Source organism: Eptatretus burgeri, chromosome 5, assembly GCF_056783735.1.
Source record: "Eptatretus burgeri isolate ZD-2024b chromosome 5, Ebu_testis_v1, whole genome shotgun sequence".
In the NCBI taxonomy this organism is placed as follows: Eukaryota; Metazoa; Chordata; class Myxini; order Myxiniformes; family Myxinidae; genus Eptatretus; species Eptatretus burgeri.
This window is the reverse complement of record NC_140965.1, coordinates 15084885-15098531: the sequence shown is the minus strand read 5'-3', so window position 1 is coordinate 15098531 and position 13647 is coordinate 15084885. Positions and strand designations below refer to the sequence as shown.

The 13647-nt window shown below is 47.5% G+C and overlaps 1 protein-coding gene across 2 annotated transcripts in view; it reads right to left on the bottom strand.

Annotated features, from left to right (window-relative positions):
* The window catches only part of LOC147025902 (epidermal growth factor receptor kinase substrate 8-like), a 55200-nt gene that overhangs the window by 39979 nt on the left and 1574 nt on the right, over positions 1–13647 (bottom strand). For both annotated transcript variants that reach the window (XM_085883613.1, XM_085883614.1), the window contains exons 2-3: positions 8753–8866; positions 1234–1298 (exon numbers count right to left, since the gene is read on the bottom strand). In XM_085883613.1, the coding sequence (XP_085739739.1) occupies positions 1234–1298; positions 8753–8866 (179 nt within the window). The remainder of the gene's footprint in view (positions 1–1233; positions 1299–8752; positions 8867–13647) is intronic.

The following is a 13647-nucleotide window of genomic DNA, read 5'->3' as shown; positions in this document are numbered from 1 at the left end:
TGGTATAGGGGCACAGCATCAGCAGTGGCTCAGCCGTGCTTCCAAGAAATGATAGCTACCCACAGCAGCCAAGCTGCCATTTGCTGGAACAGAATCACTACATCTCATGTAGTCTGTTCCTGTTGGAAATTAGTATTGTACCATTCATCTATCTAAATAGGTTCATATTAACTACCTCCACCACCCAAGGGGAAGGAGGTTATGTTTTCACCCCTTTCTGTCCGTCTGTTTGTGTGCAGGATATCTCAAAAAGTTGTGTACGGATCCGGATGAAATTTTGTGGACAGGTTCGGTGTGTGACAAGGACGAAATGATTAGATTTTGGTGAAGATTAGATCCAGATCCGACAACTAGAATTTTTAAAGCGATTCTTCACCATTGAGAGATGGGGCTCAACAACGATATATAAGCATGATATTTCAAAAATGTCTTTGGCCCGATATGTTCTCGTGGATCAGGCATTACAGGGCAGAAGTATGTGGTCTACCGAGTGCCCTTCTCGTTTTGGATGTGATAGTGAGATCGTGAGGGGCTGGCAGGACGACATAGCCTGAGTTCTAGAGGTATGCATACTCACCTCTGAGTCTGAGCTGTTGAGCCTGGGTTTGAGTCTCAGCCCAGCCATAAACTGTCAGTCATCCATTTTGTCTCGCAGGCAGGCCGAGGCATTGATGTGTGCGCAGTCCGATGGATGTTAAACTGAGTTTCCTGTCTACTGGCATTAGTTGGTGTTGGTTACAGATCCTACGGTGTACTTCGCAAAGAGTAGGTGAGCTATCGCCGACACCCAGTACAAATAACAAACTCCTACTCAAGCATCCTGTGTCAGAGTGGCGACCAGTCCAGGATTGTAACCCTCACCAAGAAACTGCTTCAATAGAACCAAAGCTCTGTGTCATGATTGTGACTTAACCCAAATCCAGATCCAGATGTGATGGTGCATGTTTGAGTTGGTCGTATGATCTTTCATGTATCTGAATTCTGCAAGTTTACATTTGAAACAAATATTGTGTCGGAGTTAAAGAAGGCCAAAATAATTATCCAGGTCACTCCTTGTTTATGATCTGTAATTTGCTGGTTTTGGTGGTCTGGCAAAGGTGATGTGCATCCAAATATTTCGTTAAAACTCAGTTTCATAGACTCAAATGTGCATTTCATTGAGGAGTGTTCTGTAGACAAGTTGCAGTGTGTTCTGTAGACAAGTAATGCAAATGGACATCCAACCCAGCTTACAGTACAATGACTTGGAGTTGGGTTTCTGCGACTCGAACAGCTCAGGATCATCTTGTCGTGAGACACTACCAATGAGAAAACACAGTATAAGGTCAGCTTAACAACAACACGCTGATACGGACAGCCAACGTTCACCTTACCATGTCGCTCGGTCAGACATCGCTTACTCGGACCTTACCACGTCACTCACTCAGACCTTACCACATCGCTCACTTCACCTTACCACGTCGCTCACTAGGATGTTGCTCACTTCACCTTACCAAGTTGCACACTCGGACCTTACCACGTCGCTCAGTTCACCTTAAAAAGTTGTAAAAAGACGTGCGTGAACACCGTGAAGATGCACTACAGGTCTCTCAAAATACGCCACCCGTCGCGAGAAAATTCCACTCGTTGCTTCACTGAATATGGTGAGGATCTTATTCTTCCTAAGTTTTATGGTGTTCAGAACCACGAGGCACCCAGACATAACAGCGTTGAACGAAGGAGCCTATAAGTTATCTACGCCATGGCTTGCAAACAAACAAACGCAGCTTGTATAGAGCTGTTGTGTAAAAAATACAAAACATTGCACAAAAATTTCAGCAGGTGATGCACTGCCTGATGACCTGCACGACACTGCGGGGCCCAACGCAGGTGGATGGGGTCTGAACTTTGTCCGTTGATCGATGTATGTTTGGTTGTATTTTGCAGAATGACAATGTGGGTACTTTTGCCATGCTTGCAAATGAACAACCAAGCAGCTTAAGCACTCAAGCAAGCACTCCAACAAAACTGTTGATAAGGAATGCTGGCTTGGCAAGCAATAAGAAGCTGATTGGTAATGGGACACACCCGCAAAAGCTAAACATCGCCGATTTCTTAACATTTTCAAATTTCACTCCAGATTTCAGGTTATTTAGACCATGTGATCCTCCAAACTCAAATTACCCTTCGATGATATACTTTAATTAGCCCGTGAGAGTAAATCATAGAAAAATCACATCATATAATGCATTAAATCTCTCCAAGCTCCTAATTTACAAACTATAGTACTTACAAAAGCGACGTATACAGCGATTCGTAGCTACAATGACCAGGCATTCGATAATGAGTGACGGAAGTGAAAAAAAACAAACATTTTGAGCACTTTATCATTAGAAATTATTTGAGGCCTGTTCTAAGTCAAGGAATTTTTGAGCAGGCCGAACAAAATGGTGGCTTAAGAACCCAGTGATGTGACAGAGGCCTGATGAAGTGCCGCCATCTTGGTAAGGCTTTTTTTTAAATGTGATGAGCACCCAGTTATCTTCAAAAGGGGTGGTTAAATGTACCCAAACACCCAATTTTCATTCCAGCATTCCCTTGGAGTTCCCTGAGTATGCTGTAGAGTTTAGGGCCACTTGGTTTCATGGTTTTGGAGTTATGGAGACACACTCACTGACTGATTGATCGACTGACTAACACAAACACACAAACACACACACACACACACACACACACACACACACACACACACACACACACACACACACACACACACACACACACACATATACACACACACACACACACACACACACACACACACACACACACACACACACACACACACTTCTTTTAGTGACATACCAGCAAATACCACCCATTGCAAATTTAGTGACACACTAGCAAATGTCATTTAGTGACATACTAGCAAATACCACCCACCTGTACTAACCTGTTCCATGGTTGGGTTGTCGGCGACTAATCCGTCTCCCCCACCAGGTTTTCTGGTGAGGAGGGTGTTTGGATATGGACACTCAGCAGGATTAAAATCAAAACCTGTCAAAGGGCGGAGGAACTCCTTGTGAGCCAACGGCCATCCATATCTAGTGTCCAACTGTGTCTGCGGACGTCCTCCTGCAGTTGGGTTACTTTTTATGAGGAGGTTGGTGGTAGGATTTGCACTCCGGCCACCGTAAAACCATTCACTCCGCAAAACACAAAAACGCAAAAAAAAAATCAGAAAACCCACTCCGTGGGAGTACATCCTGTGCAGCTTCCCTTCGCAGGGCAGCTCACCGGATGATGGGATTGGGGCAAAGCCTTCAGGACCCCCAATCTTTGATGATAGGAGGGAAACCACGGGGAAACATCCCTGGGTCCGATTGCGGGAGAGTGTGTCGGAGTGTTGCTGAGGTGTCGTCCACCAGACGGCGGTCTCCTTGGGTTAACCTGAGGCGGTCCCTTCAGGTGGGTGCCTGGAATGTCCTATCCCTAAGAGAGGATGATCACCTGTCTCTGTTATCATCTGAGCTCAAGTGTTTGGACATCGGGATTGCAGCACTCTCTGAGGTTCGGAGACCGGATTGCGGCGAGATAATGGTGGGTGGTTACACCTACTATTGGTCTGGTCGCTCTGATGGTTACAATACCCAAGGAGTTGCTGTAACTGTGTCCAATAAACTGACCCCAATGATAATTGAGGTAACACCGGTCAACGAGCGTATTATGAGACTAAGGATTCGCCACTCCTTCGGTGTCATTTCCCTGGTCTCTGTCTATGCTCCGACTGAGGCGAGTGATCTCACCGTGAAGGACACATTCTACGCCACGCTTGAGTCTGTGGTTGATCAGTGCCCCAGACGAGATACACTTCTAGTCTTGGGGGATTTCAATGCATCGACTGGAACTGATAAGGATGGTTATGAGACATGTGTTGGTCCCCATGGGTCAGGAACTATGAACCAGAATAGCACTAAGTTCCTTGACTTTGCAAGAAGTCATGGACTTAGGGTGGCTGGTTCATGGTTTCAGCGCCCACAAGCTCATCGCTGGACTTGGTATTCCAACGCTGGCGGTGTGGCAAAGGAGATTGACCATGTCCTTGTTGACGGTCACTGGAGGATGATCCAGAACTGCCGGGTCTACCGGAGTGCTCAGTTCCTCAATACTGACCACCGGCTTGTTGTAGCAACTCTAAAGCTGCACCTTAAATCCTGGGAATGGTACCATCCCAGCCTACGCTGGAGGTTGGCAAGCTCAGGGATGAGAGAGTAGCTGAGGAGTTTGCGAACAGGCTGAGTGGACACTTGGGGGGTCTGGGTGCTTTGGGGGTCCTGAACAGTTGTGGAGTGCCTTAAAGACCACCGTCCTTGATGTTGCCGGTGGATGTCTTGGAACTCACCGCAGGGCAAAGAAGAATTTTGTCTCTCAAGGGACACTGGATACCATTGCCCAGAGTCGCAGGGCCAGGCTGAATGGCAGAGCTGAGCTGTTCAGGGAGCTGAGGCGTAAAACTGTACGTGCACTGAGGGTGGACAAGGAGGTCTATGTGCGAGGAATCTGTGAGGGGGTAGAGCATCACCTGTGGACAGGTGATTCTCGTCCTGCTTACAGGGGAATTCGCGCATTGCGTTCATCCAAGCCCATCCCTCGGAGCACTGCAGTTAGAGCAGAGAGTAGTAGGCTCTTGACAGAGGAGTCTGAAGTGAAGGCCCGCTGGGCCGGTTACTTTGAGCGGTTGTACCAGGCTGATCCCCCAGCTATCGAGTTGGATGTCAAGGGTGTTACAATCCCTGTTGCTGACCCACGAATCAACTGTAGTCCACCTTCGCTTGTGGAAACATGGGCTGCGATGAACCGGTTGAAATGGGGTAAAGCTCCAGGGATCTGTGGCATCCATGCCGAACTTCTCAAGGCTGGTGGAAATGCTGCACTCGTGTCGTTGCATGCAGTTTTGTGCTCTGTCTGGAACACAGGTATCATCCCAACTGATTGGAAGAGGGGCCTTGTTGTCCCTCTCTGGAAAGGGAAGGGTGGTCGCCAAGACTGCAACAATTACCGAGGGGTGACGCTGCTCTCAATGCCGGGCAAGGTCTTTGCTCGGATAATTCTTGATAGGGTTCACCACCATCTGCTTGAGCACCAGCGTCCAGAGCAGTCAGGCTTTATACAAAAGAGGTCAACGATTGACCGTATCCTTTGCTCTTCGGGTCCTCACCGAACGCAGACGAGAGTTTCGGCAGGGGCTGCTTGAAGCCTATGTTGATCTCTGTAAAGCGTTCGATTCAGTGAATCGGGATGTCCTCTGGAGGATTCTTGGTCTTCGTGGGGTGCCACCAAAACTGATCGATCTGATGTCTGAACTCTACTCTGGTACTGAGAGTGCTGTGAAGTGTGGTGGTACCATCTCTGACTTATTTCCAGTTGTTACTGGAGTTCGTCAGGGGTGTGTACTGGCTCCCACACTTTTCAACACTTGTATGGACTGGATTTAGGGAGGATGTCAGAAAGATCAAGCTGCAGTGCATCGTTTGGGAATGTCAATATCTTGGATCTTGATTTCGCAGATGATGCAGTCATCTTTGTGGAGACTTTAGATATCCTTTTGGGGGTTCTCGAGGTGCTGAATGAGGAGTCAGAGCCGCTGGGATTACGGGTTTCTTGGGTCAAAACTAAGATCCAGGCTTTCGGTGACATTTTGGATGCTTCTGTCCTATCTGTGTCTGTTTGTGGTAAGGATGTTGAGGTCGTGGAGAGATTCACTTACCTTGACAGTGATATTCCTGTCTGCTGGCTGTGAGTCAGAGGTCAATAGACGTCTGGGTCGGGCCTGGGGAGTCATGGATTCACTGGATCATGGGGTGTGGCGCTACCGGTACCTGTGCGGGAGGACGAAAGTCCGAGTCTTCAGGTTCTTGGTGCTTCCAGTCTTGCTCTATGGATGCGAGACTTGGACTCTGAGCAAGGATCTGAGACGGAGACTTAATTCCTTTGGTACCAGGTCTCTTCGGAGAATCCTTGGCTATCGCTGCTCAGATTTTGTGTCCAACGAGCGGTTGCTGAGAGAGACTCGGATGAGATTTGTTACCTGCATGGTCCGTGAGCGTCAGTTGCGGCTGTATGGACATGTGGCTCGTTTTCCTGACACTGATCCTGCTCACCAGATTCTCTCAGCGAGGGAGTCTCCTGAGTGGAGGAGGCCAATGGGCCGACCACATGTCTTGTGGTTGCAGCAGGTTGACCAACATCTCAAGGAGATGGGGATGGGCCTGGCATCTGCCTGGGGGAAGGCCAGATGGAGGCCCTTGGAGTACCGGCGGAAAGTGGACGCAGCGACGCGCTGTTCTGGCACATGCTCCCATACCTGACCTGACCTGACCACCCATTGCTTCGCTGATGGGAATACTAAAGGGGGGAGGGAGAAGAAGAGGGGGGGGGAGAAAAAGAGGGGGAAAGAGGCAGAGAGAGAGGTGGGGGAGAGAGCCAGGAGAGAGGAGAGAAGAGGAACGGGGAACGAGGAGGGGTGGGGGAAGGGAAGACAGTGTGAGGTGAGAGGAAGGGAAGGCAGATGTGCAGTGGGGCGATAATTACCGTCTGGACGCGTCCAGAGTTGAACACCGCCCGGACGCATCCGGAGCCAAGCTGGCCGGAGACAAACACCGCTTGGACACATCTTGAGACAAACTCCCGTCTGAACATAAACACCACCCGGACACGTCCGGAGATAAATACCATCCAGACATGTCTGGAGACAAACCCTGCCCGGACATAACCACTGTCCAGACACATATGGAGATAACCACTGTCTAGACATAACGACCGCCCGGATACATCCAGAGACAGGTGGACAAAAAGAGAGAGAGAGAGAGAGAGAGAGAGAGAGAGAGAGAGAGAGAGAGAGAGAGAGAGAGAGAGAGAGAGAGAGAGAGAGAGAGAGAGAGAGAGAGAGAGAGAGAGAGAGAGAGAGAGAGAGAGAGAGAGAGAGAGAGAGAGAGAGAGAGAGAGAGAGAGAGAGAGAGAGAGAGAGAGAGAGAGAGAGAGAGAGAGAGAGAGAGAGAGAGAGAGAGAGAGAGAGAGAGAGAGAGAGAGAGAGAGATAGAGAGAGAGAGAGAGAGAGAGAGAGAGAGAGAGAGAGAGAGAGAGAGAGAGAGAGAGAGAGAGAGAGAGAGTTATCAGAGAGAATGTGCTTTGTGAACAACTCACACACACAAACACACACAGATACATGCTTGGCCGATATCAGCAATTTTTCAGGAATCGGCAGGTTGGGGTCAGTGTGATTACCCACCACAGTACGTATCGTATACAACCCAGACACCTCGAGTAGTTTTCACCGAAAAACATTACATTTATACAGACGATTCAGGGATATGATCACAAACATTATTCCTTATAAACAGCTGCATGTGATGAGTGGAAAAAAAATAGCTCAGTAATTTAGAAAACACGTTAATACGACAAATGGCTCAGAAATTGGGTGTTATCAAATATATTTTCCTTTGAAACTCACAAAGAGAAACATGTAACCTTTGTAAAGCAAATCCAATAACCAAATGCTTTAGAAACAGGTGTGAGGACAAAGGAAAACCTGATAGAACCTCCATAAGATATGAGATGAAACTTTGCCACCACGGCACCCGTAATAGGCATGGCATGTCCACATACCCACGGAGAGTCCATACAGATCCAAATCTACCCATATGTACCACGTTCGTGTGTGCTGTATACGTACCTCCACCTTGTAGTAACTGAAAACTGTACATCCCGATCAGGACACGGATTGTACTGTACAGCTCGGTAAGTGGCTTAATCACTCAATCAAGCATTCCAACGGAACGCCTGGCTTGGTAAGCGATTACCAATTGCTGTCGACATAACTATGCACCCGGAAACGCCCGTGCAATGCCCGAGTTGGACAAATCAACACTTTTGGGGGGAGTCGGAACTGCTGATACTTTCAAATCTGGAGCTTACATTTTGTAAATCTGTTTAGTTTAACAGATTCTCTCAGTTATTCATGTGCGCAAATGAAATAAAGCCATGGACGCTGGCGTCTCCAGGCGTTTATAAGCATTGCAATATACCCAGCGATTCGTCGCTATAATGAACAGGCATTCGATAATATGAATGAGGAAAGTGAAGAAAAAAAAACTTTTTCGTGAAGAAATTGTTGCGGCCTGTACCAAGTCAAAGCGTGGTTGAGCAGGCTAAAAAACATGGCAGCTTCAGACTCCGGCGAGGTCACCCAGGAAACGCCTTAAGACCCCAGACAGCGAGGTGGCCGAGGATCGTGAAGGATATAATTAAATAATGCCGTTAATTATCTTCAAAAGGAGTGTTTTAATTAACCCAAACACCTAATTTCCACTCTTGCACTTCCTTGGAGTTTTCTTAGTATGTATGCAATGTTTCAGGTTGTTAGGTTTTATGGTTTTGGAGTTATGGAGGAGGCACACTCACACACACACACACACACACACACACACACACACACACACACACACACACACACACACACACACACACACACACACACACACACACACACACACACACACACACACACACACACACACACACTGCCTTTTATTAGCATAGAAGACGTCACGCATTGATTTCCACATCCAAAACCCATTTATAAATCCCATTCTTTCCCTCATCATTCTCACTATTGCAAAATAGTATCCCAAAAGACAACTTCCCCAAACAATGTAAACTCTTCTCACATGAGGAAGTGAATGTGACATAATTTCTTCCAAAAGAGAAAACTTACTTGTTCAGCAAGTTCGTCTCACCAAGGCTGGAAGATCGGTTGTTTGGAGAGTTACTGAACGGGTTAACAAAACTCATCGTGGAAGTTATAATCCCAGCACCAAAGTTAGTAAAGCTGTGAGGGGATCAAAATCAGAAACAAAATGCAGGGAGAGACATGAGAATTGAATATGCAGCTACCAAGTCATTGAATTTACTTCATTACCATCACCTCTTCATAGAACACCTTACCCTGCATAGTAATGAGAAACAAGGACATGGGCGGGATCTGCGAGCAGCAAATTTGATCGCTCGAGATGATGTATAATGCCGTAATATTTTGTACAAGTATTGCGAAACGGAAGGGTTTTGAAAGTGCCAAGAAGGCGATTTGTGTTCCAAGGTGTTCAAGTGGATAATTCAATCGAAATAAAATAAAGATTTTCAGAAGTTGCTTTGCATCACCTTATTTAACACATTACAATAGTCGTCACTGACGACACCTGCAACCTCTGCCAGGCCACCCCGCACACAAGAATACACATTGTGGAAGACTGCACGGTTCTGGCTCCATTTCGACAAGAGCACATCATCATAGATGTGAGGGATCTCTGGGTTGCTCCCAGGAGATCGATCGGCTATCGCCATGCCGCAAACCTTTTCAAGCAGAACTGACCGGGGCAACACAACAACACATTACATTCGTTCTTTGTACCTGTTGTTTGTGTCCTTTATAACGTCCTTAAAAACAGTAAGTTTCATGTTTGGAATGATTTTCAAATTTGTTTCACTGCCAGACAGGCGGACAGAGTAAAGACCTCGTCTCACTCCTCTCTGCGCATGTGTGATCAGGACAAATTCAAAGCCAGAGTACTGCTAAACTACAGGTTTGTTTTCTGGTTCATGTTCAAAATACAACATTCAATTGACATCGAGTAGTTCCTCGATCATAAACTGACGTTTGCAGACAGACAGATAAAGTTATCCAATTGCTTAACCTTGCTTTCCGCTTCGTACGTGTCGGGTAACAATGGAAGTTGTCCTGAAATTATTGCCACCATTTTTATTATTAAATGGTGGCATATTGACAAAGCGATACTGTACTGGACTAGAATTTACTTCCTTGCTTAATATGCGGTGCCAATATATGCTTTGTGATTGACTCCTCGTTAAATCACCCTGACCGATTAGAAAAATATTGTTGTGTGGTAAATGTACAAACGGGAATGTTCTAAATGCATTTTTGGAAACATAGTTGAGGCTCGTGGAAAAGCTAGTACACACTGAATGGAACAGGATGTTACAGAACACGAGGAACGGGGGGGGGGGAGACAGAGAGAGAGAGAGAGAGAGAGAGAGAGAGAGAGAGAGAGAGAGAGAGAGAGAGAGAGAGAGAGAGAGAGAGAGAGAGAGAGAGAGAGAGAGAGAGAGAGAGAGAGAGACAGAGAGAGAGAGAGAGAGAGAGAGAGAGAGAGAGAGAGAGAGAGAGAGAGAGAGAGAGAGAGAGAGAGAGAGAGAGAGAGAGAGAGAGAGAGAGAGAGAGAGAGAGAGAGAGAGAGAGAGAGAGAGAGAGAGAGAGAGAGAGAGAGAGAGAGAGAGAGAGAGAGAGAGAGAGAGAGAGAGAGAGAGAGAGAGAGAGAGAGAGAGAGAGAGAGAGAGAGAGAGAGAGAGAGAGAGAGAGAGAGAGAGAGAGAGAGAGAGAGAGAGAGAGAGAGAGAGAGAGAGAGAGAGAGAGAGAGAGAGAGAGAGAGAGAGAGAGAGAGAGAGAGAGAGAGAGAGAGAGAGAGAGAGAGAGAGAGAGAGAGAGAGAGAGAGAGAGAGAGAGAGAGAGAGAGAGAGAGAGAGAGAGAGAGAGAGAGAGAGAGAGAGACAGAGAGAGAGAGAGAGAGAGAGAGAGAGAGAGAGAGAGAGAGAGAGAGAGAGAGAGAGAGAGAGAGAGAGAGAGAGAGAGAGAGAGAGAGAGAGAGAGAGAGAGAGAGAGAGAGAGAGAGAGAGAGAGAGAGAGAGAGAGAGAGAGAGAGAGAGAGAGAGAGAGAGAGAGAGAGAGAGAGAGAGAGAGAGAGAGAGACAGAGAGAGAGACAGAGAGAGAGAGAGAGAGAGAGAGAGAGAGAGAGAGAGAGAGAGAGAGAGAGAGAGAGAGAGAGAGAGAGACAGAGAGAGAGAGAGAGAGAGAGAGAGAGAGAGAGAGAGAGAGAGAGAGAGAGACAGAGAGAGAGAGAGAGAGAGAGAGAGAGAGAGAGAGAGAGAGACAGAGAGAGAGAGAGAGAGAGAGAGAGAGAGAGAGAGAGAGAGAGAGAGAGAGAGAGAGAGAGAGAGAGAGAGAGAGACAGAGACAGAGACAGAGAGAGAGACAGAGAGAGAGAGAGAGAGAGAGAGAGAGAGAGAGAGAGAGAGAGAGAGAGAGAGAGAGAGAGAGAGAGAGAGAGAGAGACAGAGAGAGACAGAGAGAGACAGAGAGAGACAGAGAGAGACAGAGAGACAGAGACAGAGACAGAGACAGAGACAGAGAGAGAGAGAGAGAGAGAGAGAGAGAGAGAGAGAGAGAGAGAGAGAGAGAGAGAGAGAGAGAGAGAGAGAGAGAGAGAGAGAGAGAGAGAGGAAACACCAACAGCAGAGTTGAAGGCCAATATGGAGGGAGACTTTGGGAAACAATGGGTGTTGGAATGGGGGGTGGGGGTAGGAGAGAATGCATGGGGGGGGGGCGTGAGGGACAATGTGGATAGAGAAGGAAACTCTCGGAAGTCAAAAATGGAAATTTAGAAGAAGGGATTGGGGTGTGTTTAACGAGGATAGAAAAGGTCATGGTTTTTGATTGGGGATGATCTGCGATGGTGGTGAATAGCTGTCTTGAAGACCTGGAGGGAAGAATGAGATGGAAGAGAAAATCCAAGTTGGTTCCACGGGCAGGAAAAAGAGGAACGAATGAGTGGAGGTGAGCAGTGATCCTGGATTTAGGTAGTTTCTCCAAAAGGGGGTTGATGGTGGATGGTGTGTGCCCTGCAGAAACCTGAGGGGTGGGGCCGCGGGCGTCAAAGCACGGAAAGAACAGATGGTGCAAGACCAGAAAGGAGGTGGTAGAAGAAAGAGAAACCATCGACCTGTCTGGGATGGTGAAGTGATTGGCCCATAGACACAACTTTATTGCAGGACATTCCAATGATCTTAACAGTACTCCATATCTTCTGCATCTGATTTTGACAAATTTCCCTGAAAATATCTGTTGTTCTTCCTCCGCTCCAATCGGTTCTTCTGATCACGTTCTTGTGAAAGTGGACATCTCTCTGGCTGTTATCAGAGAACCACCTCAGCGCCGTCGAGTCTGGCATTTCACTCAGGTCGACTGGCAGAGTCTCCAAGCAACCATCAAATTTCTAGACTGGTCTCCCATCGCTACTTTCTCCAACATCACCTCGTCCTGGGAATTCTTTCAAAGAAACTTACTCTCTCTCTCTCATGCACAGATTTATCCCCTCTCGTCTTCAGTTGTCCTACCCTTCCTACCGCCCATGGTTCACTGAAGCTTGTGGTGAGGAAGTTGGCCTGAAACAACTTGCATTTGCCTCATGGAAAGCAAACCCAACTGAGGGTAATCTCAGTTCCTTCCATAAAGCTCGGAACAAGTGTGTATCTACCCTCAGGAGAGCCAGAAAACATCTTTCTCATCTCAAGTCTGAACTCTCAAACCTCTCTCCCTCCTCCAAAACCTGGTGGAGGATGGAGTGGAGTCTAATCAAATCTGTTTCTGGTGTATGTTCCCCCTCCATCTCCTCCATGACCTCAAATGGCCACACTGCTGATACCACACGTGAAAAGGCTGAATGCCTAAACTCGGTGTTTGCATCGAAATCTTGTGTCCGAAACCCATCGCTTTCTGTACCCATCTTACCCAGTCGCACCGAGCTGTCCCTGGACTCTGTGTCCTTTTCTTCTGACAAAGTGGAGAGCTTGCTGTCAAACGTTAACTCAGATTCTGCAACCGGTCCAGACGGCATTAGCCCACGTATCCGAAAAACCTGCTCTTCTGCTCTTGCTCACCCTCTATATGTTCTATTCACCCTCTCATTTGCTCAAGGTCATCTGCCATCTGCTTGGAAATTAGAAAACATTACTGCCCTGCATAAAAATGGTGCAAAAACAGCTCCCTGCAACTACAGACCAATTACCCTTCTCCCAATCATCAGCAAGGTTATGGAATCCATCATCGCTTCAGGCATCAAATCCATCCTCTTCTCCAATGGCTTGATTTGCTTAACCCTGGATTTGCTGCTTCTGCACTCCCAACAATGGATGGAGGTACTCAATGCCAGACATGAAATCAGGGCCATATCCCTTGACATATCGCATGCTTTTGACACGGTCTGGCACCCTGCCCTGCTCACCAAACTCTTTTCCTTTGGTATCCAAGGCCATCTCCACTCATGACTCGTCGACTTCCTCTCCTGCCGCAGCCAACGTGTGGCCTGAAATGGAGTTCTCTCATTCCCTCTTCCTGTCCAGGCTGGAGTTCCTCAAGGAAGCGTTCTGGGCCCTGTTCTTTTTCTGGTTTTCATCAATGATCTCTCCGACTATCTGGAATAATCCTATTTATCTCTTTGCTGATGACTCCACACTCTGCCATACATCTGTCATCCCTCAGACCGGCAAGCAGCAGCTTCTTTTCTCTCTGCAGATCTGGATAAAACCACAAACTGGTCCAACACGTGGAACATGTCTTTCAATCCTGACAAATCTCACACTCTCACTATGTCTCTCTGAAGGGACCATTTGGAATGGTCTCTGAAGGGACCACTCTGAAGGGACCAGTCAGGTCGGCGGTCTTTCTGTCTTCTACCATCTCCTCTCTGCTCTCGCCTCCCCCTGCTCTGCCTGCGATATGTCCCCCCCCCATTTTTCCGTTCGGCACACAAGGTCCGCCA